The sequence below is a fragment of the Oratosquilla oratoria genome, chromosome 37, assembly GCF_046742065.1.
Source record: "Oratosquilla oratoria isolate Oo_2021 chromosome 37, ASM4674206v1, whole genome shotgun sequence".
NCBI lineage: Eukaryota > Metazoa > Arthropoda > Malacostraca > Stomatopoda > Squillidae > Oratosquilla > Oratosquilla oratoria.
The window spans coordinates 40,074,442-40,086,941 of NC_134813.1; the positions used below are offsets into that span (position 1 = coordinate 40,074,442).

General features: G+C 38.3%; 1 protein-coding gene across 1 annotated transcript in view; it reads right to left on the reverse strand.

The window, feature by feature from the left end:
* LOC143019433 (uncharacterized) overlaps positions 1 to 12,500 on the reverse strand; it is a 58,732-nt gene that overhangs the window by 41,530 nt on the left and 4,702 nt on the right. The window contains exon 2 of the mRNA XM_076175068.1: positions 4,826 to 5,076. Within this exon, the coding sequence (XP_076031183.1) occupies positions 4,826 to 5,076 (251 nt within the window). The remainder of the gene's footprint in view (positions 1 to 4,825; positions 5,077 to 12,500) is intronic.

Here is a 12,500-nt window from a genome sequence, read left to right on the forward strand (position 1 = left end):
TACATATATATATATATATATATATATATATCTCATTAAATGATATCTAAACGTCCTCCTGAAATAATAACTAAACTGCCTCCTGAAATAATAACTATACGTTCTCCTGAAATAATAACTAAACGTCCTCCTGAAATAACTAAACGTCCTCCTGAAATAAGAACTAAATGTCCTCTTGAAACAAAGTCCTCCTGAAATAACTAAACGTCCTCCCAAAATAATATCTAAACATCCTCCTGAAATGATAATTAAACGTTCTCCTAAAATAAATAAACGTCCTCCTGAAATAATAACTAAACGTCCTCCTAAAACAATGACTAATCATCATCCTGAAATAGTAACTATAAGATCTCCTTAAATAACCAAGCGTCCTTCTGAAATAATAACTAAGCGTTTTCCTGAAATAATAACTAAACGTTCTCCTAAAATAACTAAACATCCCTCTGAAATAGTAACTATACGTTCTCCTAAAATAACTAAACTTCCTTCTGAAATAATAACTAAGCGTTCTCCTGAAATAATAACTAAACGTTCTCCTAAAATAACTAAACATCCTCCTGAAATAGTAACTATACGTTCTCCTAAAATAACTAAACGTCCTTCTGAAATAGTAACTAAACGTTCTCCCGAAATAATAACTAAACGTCCTCCTAAAATAATAACTAAACATCCTCCTGAAATAATAACTAAATGTTCTCCTACAATAACTAAACGTCCCTCTGAAATAATAACTAAACGTTCTCCTAAAATAATAACTAAACGTCCTCCTGAAATGATAACTAAACGTTCTGCTGAAGTAAAGAGATGCAATGACTACAAAATGAGCGAAAGGAACCTTGGTCTGAATGAAAGTTTCAGACACGAGGAGAAAAAATAAATCGCAGGCCCAATGCGCATTCATTTAGCAAAAAAAAAAAAAAAAATGCATATCGATCATGAAGTTATTCAATCATACTTGGCTACTTCTTTAAACTTCTAACTTAATTTCCTTTATTTTTAACAAAAGTATTATTCCCATGATTCAGTCCTGCAAATTATTATAGGAATATAGGACGACATAAATCATCTTTCCTCTGCTGTCATTATTTTCTGTCTTGATTGAGAGGATTAGGAGAGGAACAGAAGGAGTAATTGGTGAGGAACAGTGTGGATTCAGGACAGGTAGAGGTTGTGTAGATCAGATCTTTGTGGTAAGACAGATATGTGAGAAAGCTATAGGAAAGGGGAAGGATGATTTTTGGGCTTTTATGGATCTGGAAAAGGCTTACGATAGGGTAGACAGAAAGGCACTGTGGGAGGTTATGCAGATATACGGGATAGGAGGAAAGCTTCTGGGAGCTGTCAAGAGTTTTTATGAGAGTAGTAGAGCTTGTGTCAGGATTGGAAAGGGAGAGAGTGAGTGGTTCGAGGTAAAGGTGGGACTTCGTCAAGGATGCGTTATGTCGCCCTGGCTGTTCAACTTATACATGGATGGGGTGGTGCGAGAGGTAAATGCTAGGGTAGTGGGTCAGGGATTGGAGATGGTTAAAGAAACTGGAGAAAAGTGGGAGGTGAGCCAGCTGTTGTTTGCGGATGACACTGCGCTTGTAGCAGAATCAGAGGAGGGATTGAGGAAGTTGGTGACAGAGTTTGGGAGAGTATGTGATAGAAGAAAGCTAAAGATAAATGTGGGTAAAAGTAAGATGATGAGATGTACAAGGGGTGAAAGTGGCAGTAGACTGGAAGTGAGCATTAAGGGAGAGCAACTGGAGGAAGTGGATAGTTTTAGATACTTGGGTGCAAATGTGGCAGGAAAAGGTGGAGTGAAGGTGGAGGTAGAATGTAGATTGAGAGAAGCGAGTAAATGCCTTGGTGGATTAAAGAGTGTAATGAGGAATAGACATTTGGGAATGGATGCTAAGAGGAGACTGTATGAAGGAGTGATTGTGCCAACAGCACTGTATGGGGAAGAAACATATAACATAAGAGAAGAAGAGAGAAGGAGTTTGAGATGAGGTGTCTGAGAAGTATGATGGGGATTATTAGGCTGGATAGAGTGAGAAATGAGGAGGTGAGGAGGAGAACAGGGGTGGAAAAGGAGTTGGGAGATAGGGTTGATGAAAGAATATTTGGATGGTTTGGACACATGGAAAGAATGAGTGAAGGAAGACTAGTAAAAGAGGTATGGAAGGCAGATGTGGAGGGAGTAAACATGAGGGGACGTCCTAGGATGAGATGGATGGATGGGGTGAAGGGGGCATTGGGGATGAGGGGAATGACTGTTGAGGAAGGACGGGAGAGGACAGAAGACAGGGGTGAATGGAGAATGGTTGTATATGGATGATGTGATTGCATGAGGTGGAATGGGTGGGGGGATGGGGGGTGAGGTAGTATGTGTGAGCAAAATTTGACGCAGCCCAAAGGAATTTCTCCCCGTCTTCTCCTTTTATCCATGGGGGGGACGGAGAGAGGGGGGTCGCCGATTTAATGAAGCGGCCTTGCTGTGGATGTGCTGTGTCCTGCGACACTGCTTCTGACCCAGGGCAGTGGACAAGGTGCAGGGATGACCCGTCATCCAGGAGGTGCTAAGATAAGAGGGAGGGTGGAGGGGGTGTGGAGTGTATTCAGGGATGGCTACCTCCCTTATAAAGGGTAAAAAGACTTGGTATATGTATTATTATTATTACTATTATTATTATTATTTTTATTATTATTATTATTATTATTATTATTTTTATTATTATTATTATTATTATTATTATTATTATTATTATTATTATTATTATTATTATTATTATTATTATTATTATTATTATTATTATTATTATTATTATTATTATTATTATTATTATTATTATTATTATTATCATTATCATTATTATTATTATTATTATTATTATTATTATTATTATTATTATTATTATTATTATTATTATTATTATTATTATTATTATTATTATTATTATTATTATTATTATTATCATTGTTATCATTATTATTATCATTATTATTATTATTATTATTATTATTATTATAATTATTATTATCATTATCATTATTATCATTATCATTATTATTATTATTACTATTATTATTAATCACTATTATTATTATTACTATTGTTATTATTACTATCATGTTCCTTATTACAATTCTCATTATAATATTCATTATCATCATTATTATCATTACCATTATAATTATTATTATTATTATTATTATTATTATTATTATTATTATTATTATTATTATTATTATTATTATTATTATTATTATTATTATTATTATTATTATTATTTCCTCTGGGATACCTCTCTTTACACCTTCGCTCATCGCCTCACCACATTCCTCATTCTATTCATTTTTGCACCACCTACTACTCGTAAATTCACCAGACATATCATCATAGTGCAATAGAAGTTTAGTATGTCGTTATATTCAATGACTATAATTAAAAAAGAAAAATCCGGGCTTACTTCAAACTCAAAAGCTAATATTGGACCAATGTCAGTCTTCAGCTTAAGATTCATTGGTGTTTGTGATATATTCACATCAGTCCCTTGCAATTACCTGTCATAAATACACAAAGTTATTTTAATCGAGGTACTTACCCAGTGTCGCCCGGCACGCTAGATATACTATAATCAGTTAAGTTGTTTTCACTACCAAATACAACTCATAAAAGGTTATCAGTCATATCAAACACGGTCTGGTTGCCGCGATGATGATAGTCACTGGCGGATAATTTGTTTCGTTAAACGCGGTTCACACGAGCAATATTTCGGCACCAAGTGATGCCGAAAATATGTTCCGGCATTTTTTTTTTTTTTTTTTTTTTTTTAACAAGTTCTATGTTCTCGTGGTACCGTAAAGATAGTCATCTTGTTTCCTAAATATAAAACTTTTGTGGCCTTCTCGCGTCGAAATTACATTAATATATAATGTCTGACGAGTGCGTATGGCCTAAAAGTATGACAGAATCCCTTTGCGAGTTGGCAAAAGATCACAGATGCCTCTGAGACCCAAGAGATGCTAAGTACCCCAAGCTCAGGCTTCGTACAAAGCTGTTCACCAAAATAGCCCTGGACTAAGAACCCAATAATAATCAGTTAGACTGGAAATAAGGCTTCTTTCACAATGTTTTTTTTTTTTTCAATGTATATGACAGAAAGAGATGTGCAGCTACCTGTCCAGCCAATTATATATAGTGGTGAACCAATATACGTGGACATGTGTGCAGCCAATTAGTTGATTGATTGTAAGTAAATTGCATCATTAATATAAACAAAAATAGATCTGATAGACATTTTCCTTTGTAAGGATAAGATAAACCTAAATAAAAAGAAATCATTGCTAATTATACCAAACTAACCTACGTAGCATAGCTAGTGCGAGACTCGACGCAAGGTGCTCTGCCGATCACAGGAACAAACTCCACTATTATAAACAACAACTGCGCGGTGATCCAGCAAATCGGTTGAGAAGGTCTTTACCATCTTACTACTGTGACGCTGCCCTTCCCCACATCAGTAGGAATCGAATTCTCGTGGGTAGCATCGGCTGTCATATGTACGATGCATCACACTACTCGCATAATAAAATATGAAGTCACTGCTGTATTACTCGTTCTCTTTTACTCTGAGTAATAAAAAACACAGAAAACGTGATCAAACCAGCTCAAAGAATCCGGGGGTAACTCGTGTACAACTACAAAATAAATATAATCAAGACACAGACGCCAGCATCATCGTACCGAAGTGGGAGAAGAAGGATAGATTAGCCAGAACGAAATAATTCGAGAGACGCCACGAAAAGGTTCACTCTTTTGGGAAAGACCTATCCTGACCTGTGCCAGGAGGTTCCTGGTGGTTTCTGCCGAAGTCCAGAGGAACAGCATGCTGGGGATGGATCGCACTACCGTCAGGGGCGCGAAGAGCGGCGGGGGCGTGGAGGCCGTGAAGGTGGGCGGCGAGGCGGGGGCGGAGAAGTACTCGGGCAAATATGTGCACGAGGTGTTGGCGTCGGGCGTCGTCCTGCAGCCGGAGAATTTGCTCATCACCCCGAAGTGCTTCGCGAAGTCGAAGAGCATCTTGAGCCCTTTGGGGAGAGAAAAGAGAATTTTATTATTGTTATTTTTGTTATTGCTATTGTTATTGTTGTTATTGTTGCTATTGTTGCTATTGTTGTTATTGTTGTTATTGTTGCTATTGTTGTTATTGTTGTTATTGTTGTTATTGCTGTTATTGCTGTTATTGTTGTTATTGCTATTATTGTTATCATTATTATTATTACTATTATTATTATTATTATTATTATTATTATTATTATTATTATTATTATTATTATTATTATTATTATTATTATTATTATTATTATTATTATTATTATTATTATTATTATTATTATTATTATTATTATTATTATTATTATTATTATTATTATTATTATTATTATTATTATTATTATTATTATCATCATCATTATTATTATTACTATCATTATTATTATTATTATTATTATCATTATTATCATTATTATCATTATTATTATTATTATTATTATTATTATTATTATTATTATCATTATTATTATTATTATTATCATTATTAACATCATCATCATTATTATTATTGTTATCATCATTATTACTATTATCATCATCATCGTTATTATCATTATCATCATCATTACCATTATTATCATTATTATCATTATTATCATTATTATCATTATTATTATTATTATTATTATTATTATTATTATTATTATTACTATTATTATTATTATTATTATTATTATGTTATTTACTTATTTGTATTTACTTATTTTAATCATTTTATCATTTATTTGTTTATTTATTTATTTATTCATTTATCTAGTTATTCATTTGTTGTACCATTTATTTGTTTATCTATCTATCTATTTACTCATTTATTTATTAATCTATTCCTTTATCTGTTTGTTTATTTAGCTATTTATCTGCTCATTTATCTTTTTATTCATTTACTTGTTTATTCACTTATTCATTTATTCATTTATTTATTTGTTTATCACTTGTCTATTTACCTATTAATTTATATTATTTATTTATATATTTTTCATTTATTTATTTATTTGTTATTCGTTTATTCATTTATTTATTCATCTATTATTCATTTGTTTATTCATTTATTTATTAATTAATTTATCTACTTATCTATCTATATATATATTTATTTATACCGTTAAGGTAGGCCTACAAGACAAGCTGGTGCGCTTCTTACCGCATGGATTTTATCCCCTCCCTTCCCTCCCTCCTTCCCTCCCTCCCTCCATCTCAGGTGTATCTGGGCGATGGGTGCACCTCATCTCGTGGGGGCATGGGAGACCTTTCCCCCTCCCCCTGCCCCTCCCCCACCCAGCACCATAACTCTTTGATATTTTTGTCCATGACATCTGCAAAAATTGCATCCCAGTTCCACACCTGTTACCTGGAGCAAAGGTTTCGAATTGTCGCATGCACATATTCAGCAGGACCTGCCTGATGTTTTCTTCACTCACCCCCCTCTCTCTCTCTCCCTTCTCTCTCTCTCTCTCTCTCTCTCTCTCTCTCTCTCTCTCTCTCTCTCTCTCTCTCTCTCTCTCTCTCTCTACAGAACTCGACAACTACCTTGCTGTCCACATCCTATTGATTTTCTGACACCGCCCAGTTGTTTAATAATTCATCAGCAATTCATTGCAGGCGTTGGTGTATTTACTACACCACGTTTGCAAAGGTGGTGCCTTAAAAAAAAAAGTTTGTAACTGTCGGATTGACGCTGCTATGAATTTCAATAATGTGTGGGGCATAGCGGGGTTTGTGTGAGTGGATGAGTACTCAGGGAGGTTTCTGATAATGTGTGGGAAAACGTGCAGGGCAAAGAAGACTTTTTGTTTCGTGAACCGACAAGAACATTTGTCAGTGCTCCTTTTTCTTTCTTTCTTTCTTTCTTTCTTTCTTTCTTTCTTTTTTGTTGTTGCTGTTGTTGTTGCTGTTGTTGTTGTTGTTGTTGTTTTTGCTGCTGCTGTTGTTGTTGTTGTACTGTTGTTGCAGTTGTTGTTGCTGTTCTTCTTCTTCTTCTTGTTGCTTTTGTTGCCGTTGTTGCTGTTGTTAATGTTGTTGCTGTTGTTGTTGTTGCTGTTGTTGCTGTTGTTGTTGTTGCTGTTGTTACTGTTGTTGCTGTTGTTCCTGTTGTTGCTGTTGTTGCTGTCGTTGTTGTTGCTGCTGTTACTGTTGTTGTTGTTGTTGCTGCTGCTGCTGTTGTTACTGTTGTTGTTGCTTCTGTTGCTGTTGCTGCTCTTGTTGCTGTTGTTGCTGTTGTTGTTGTTGTTGTTGTTGCAATTGTTGTTGATGTTGTTGTTGTTGTTGCAGTTGTTGTTGATGTTGTTGTTGTTGTTATTGTTGTTTTAAGAAGTTCCAGCTATAACTTAGACCAGGTGTCGGTATCCTTTTGATGCAGCGTTGAATACCAAAATATATTTGACACTCAAATCGGTGCCACTAACCATTAACCTTTATTTACATTTCAGAAACTTGTGACTGTACATGAATATCAGTTCTTGTGCACAGTTTCAGATCGATGTTTTATAAAACTCTTATTAGTGGAGGTGGCTATGCTATTCTTCAGCATTGCGGTCAGGCTCTCACGGGCTCAAGGTCTAAGGGTCTGAGAGTCTCAGGGTCTGTTTGTGTGCAACGGCCGACTCTTGAGAACTTTTTTCTTTTTTTTTTGAGTACCCGTGTGGACGACTAGGACTTGGAAGCCCATCTTTCCTCCCTTCCTCCCTTCCTTACTTCCTTCCTCCCTTCCTTCCCTCCTTCCTTCCTCCCCTTCCTCCCCTTCCTTCCTTCCCTCCTTCTTTCCCTCCTTCCTTCCTTCTTTCCTTCTTCCTTCCCTTCTTTCCTTCCCCTTTTCTTTCTTCCTTCCTTCCTTCCTTTTTTCTTCTTCCTTCTTCCTTCTTTCTTCCTTATCCTTTTTCCTTCCCTTCCTTTCTTGCTTCCCTCGTTCTTCCTTCCCTCCTTCCTCCTTCTTCCTTCCTCCTTCTTCCTTCCTCCTCCTTCCCTTCCCTCCTTCTCTTCTTTTTTTTTCCTCCCTTTATTTCCCTTCCTTTCCTTCCTCCTTCCTTCCTCCCTTCCTTCTCTCCCTCCCTTCCTTCCCTCCCTTCCTTCCTCCCTTTCTTCCCTCCTTATTTCCTTCCTTCACCCTGACGACCTACTTTCATACAAGATTTTGGTCAAGCGTAGCCCTCCGAGTGAAAGAGATGAGTATTGTGTACTGCTCGAGTAAAGTTCTCAGGGTTCCGCCTTTTGGAGCACCTGTGTTTATCATAAGCCTGTACGACTCAGTGGCCCCCAACCTTTTCTGGTTTGAGGCACTCTTGCCAAGCCTTTCAGAAGTCCCCGGCACCCTTATTAGAAAATCTAAATTCTAGTTTGTCAGTATTTTGTTGATTCAACATCAGTGTAACAAAATTTTGTCCCTGGATAATGTGAGAATACTCATCTTTACACTGATGCTGCTTTAATGAACAAAAATGGACGACAAAGAGAGTTGGTAATACGAAAATTATTTTTGCCCTGAATGTTGGCGGCACCCTAAGTTGATCTCACGGCACTCTTTGGTGCCGCGGCACACCGTTTGGGAACCACTGGTGTACCCTAAGTCAATCAACGACAGACCATGGACTGAAACCTACTCCTCTATCCATAGCTGTTGATGATACCAAATCAGATCGATGTTCTAGAATGATTTAGACAGGCAGGAGCTTTGGACTAAAAGCGTAAAACGAAGCTTAAGCGAAGTAGATGTAAAGTTATGCAGACAGGCGAAGATATATGATACGACCACAAGCTATTTGAAAAGGAAAGACTAACCACACCATGAGGAGAAATGGATCTTGATGCATTGTAAGTTACGATCTTAAATCATCAAGGCATTGCATTTCTGCCGCAGTGAAAGATAAGATAAGATTATAGGACTGACAGCACATTCATTCTATTTCAGAAGTCAACTACATACATATATCAAAGGCTTTCTTCCCCCTTACACGGGAGGTAGCAAAAAAAAAAAAAAAGAGTATAGAAACCGCTCCACTCATTCCAACCCCTACATACTCTACTCCCCTCCACCCTCTTCCCTCCCTCTTATCTTTGCACCTCCTGGATGACGGGTCATCCCTGCATCTTGTCCACTACCCTGGGTTAGAAGTAGTGTCTCAATCAAATAATAATATTTCATTGATCTGGTTACGCTTGAAATACGGTGGTTCTGTTTCGTGCACAAATCCCATAAAATACGTTGACATATTAAAGAGAATTCAGCGCCGAAACACAAAACTTATACGAAACAAACTGTACCGGAGACCTTGACACAAATCTTCAAGACATGAAAGAAGGTGGGTGTCATCAAAAATGAATATAATTCCACACGAAATACTAAACAGGTGAGAAATAATGGTCACATACCAACTCACTGCACATCAGCTCACTGCACTGTGATGACAATTCACTGCACTAACCTAACCTAACCTAATTTAACCTAACCCAAACGTAAGCTAACCTAACCTAAGCCCAAACATAACCTAACCAAACCCAAACATAACATAAAAAACCCAAACCTATCCTAACCAAACTCAAACATAACATGACATAACATTACATAACCAAACATAACCTAACCAAACCCTAATCTAACCTAGCCTAGCTTAGCCTAACCTAACGTAACCCTAACCTAATCTAACCTAATATAACATAATCCTAACTTAACCTAACCTAACCTAACTGAGCCTGACTCACTGTTATTATTTTCTATTATATCTTAATTGTGTTATGATAAAATATGCAGTAAGCTGACATGTATGCAGTGAGTTGATAATGCAGTGAGTTAGTGAGACGGAGTGAGATGACTTCAAGTGCAGTGAGATGGCGTTGCAGTGAGATGACGTTACAATGACCTGACCTGACCTGTCCGCGAAATAACAACCCACAAACTCTTATGACGAAGATTTAACCTTGGAAGGAGTCAGAAACGATTCCTCCCGTCGCTCCTTCCTCACCTCAAGGGGGACCTATTATGGCCACAAGGAAAAGCAAACTTCAACAAATCATTGACGTCAGAGGCGGCGGGTGGGTCAGCCAGTGACGACAATAATCTATGATGATTTGCAAAAGGTAAAATGGATTTCATTTCATTACTGAACAGGTATTGGAATTGCATATGACCCGTATAGACTTACTTTGCAAGTCTAAGCACAAAGAATTTATGACCACCTACACATTCACTCAAATTCATGTACATGCACACAAGTACACACACACATACACACAAACACGCACACACGCACACACACACACACATAAAAACACACACACACACACACACACACACACACACACACACACACACACACACACACACACACACACACACACACACACACACACACACACACACACTCCCTTCGCCCCTTCCTTCCCTTCCTTCCCTCCCTTCCTCCCTTCCTCCCTTCCTCCCCTCCTCCCCTCCTTCCGGGTTCGAATCCCGCCCTGAGCTGAAATCATTTCAGTATCGCTACGCTGTGAATCATTACTCCTACTCTCGTGGGCGGGGAGTTGGATGTGTGTGTGCGTGTAAGATCACTGCATTACCCATAGATCGGTCATATATAGCTATGAGCTCTCTTCCGGGAGGGAAATAGTTGTCGATCACGAGTCCAACACGTGATCCAAGACCATGGTGAATTTTACACACACACACACACACACACACACACACACACACACACACACACACACACACACACACACACACACACACACACACACACACATATATATATATATATATATATATATATATATATATATGCTAATAAGAACACGGGTACGTGTGTTCACTTATGCAAAGTAGACCACTTGGAAAAAAGAAACTAACGAAGCAGAGCGCTTTCGTATATTACATCTTCAATGCTTGTTGCACTGAAGATGTAATATACGAAAGTGCTCTGCTTCGTTACTTTCTTTTTTCCAAGTGGTCTACTTTGTGTATATACATATATATATATATATATATATATATATATATATATATATATATATATATATATATATATATGTCTATATAAAAATATTCTTGAAAAAGCGCTTCGGTAAGTCGGGGTCAGGTGGTATTCTTCTTCTTCTTCTTCTTCTTCTTCTTCTTCTTCTTCTTCTTCTTCTTCTTCTTCTTCGCGTTCTTCTTCTTCGCGTTCTTCTTCTTCGCGTTCTTCTTATTCTTCTTCTTCGCGTTCTTCTTCTTCTTCTTCTTCTTCTTCTTCCTCTTCTTCTTCTTCTTCTTCTTCTTCTTCTTCTTCGCGTTCTTCTTCGCATTCTTCTTTTTCCTCGCGTTTTTCTTCGCGTTCTTCTTCGCATTCTTCATCGCATTCTTCTTCGCGTTCTTCTTCGCGTTCTTCTTCGCGTTCTTCTTCTTCGCGTTCTTCTTCGCGTTCTTCCTCGCGTTCTTCTTCCTCGCGTTCTTCTTCCTCGCGTTCTTCTTCCTCGCGTTCTTCTTCGCGTTCTTCTTCGCGTTCTTCTTCGCATTCTACTTCGTGTTCTTCTTCGCGTTCTTCTTCGCGTTCTTCTTCGCGTTCTTCTTCCTCGCGTTCTTCTTCGCGTTCTTCTTCGCGTTCTTCTTCGCGTTCTTCTTCGCGTTCTTCTTCGTGCTGGGGATCCCGTGTTGGGGTTCCGCCCCGAGGCCGAGCCCGAAGGGGAAAATGAGGGATCAGAGCGCGGAAAGCTGCGGCCGTAGGCCGCTGTTTGCGCAGCCAAGCCCCCGGCGAAGACCGCGGCTTGTACATATATATATACATACATTTACCAAGGCTTTTTTTCCCCTTACAAGGGAGGTAGCCAAAAAGGAAAAGGCATAAAATCATTCCCAACCATTCCATCCCTGAATACACTCCACACCCCCTCCACCCTCCCTCTTATCTTAGCACCTCCTGGATGACGGGTCATCCCTGCACCTTGTCCACTGCCCTGGGTCAGAGGCAGTGTCGGAAGTCACAGCACATCCACAGCAAGGCCGCTTCATTAAATCGGCACCCCCTCCTCTCCATCCCCCACGTATAAAAGGAGAAGACGGGGAGAAATCTCTTTGGGCTGTGTCAAATTTTACTTACACATACTACCTCATCTCCCATCCCCCCACCCATTCCACCTCATGCATCACAACATTATCCATATACAACCATTCTCCATTCACCCCTGTCTTCTGTTCTCTCCCGTCCTTCCTCAACAGACATTCCCCTCTTCCCCAAAGCCCCCTTCACCCCATCCATCCACCTCATCCTAGGACGTCCCCTCATGTTCACTCCCTCCACATCTGCCTTCCACACCTCTTTTACTAGTCTTTCTTCACTCATTCTTTCCATGTGTCCAAACCATCCTAATAATCTTTCATCAACTCTATCTCCCAACTCCCTTTCCACCCCTGTTCTCCTCCTCACCTCCTCATTTCTCACTC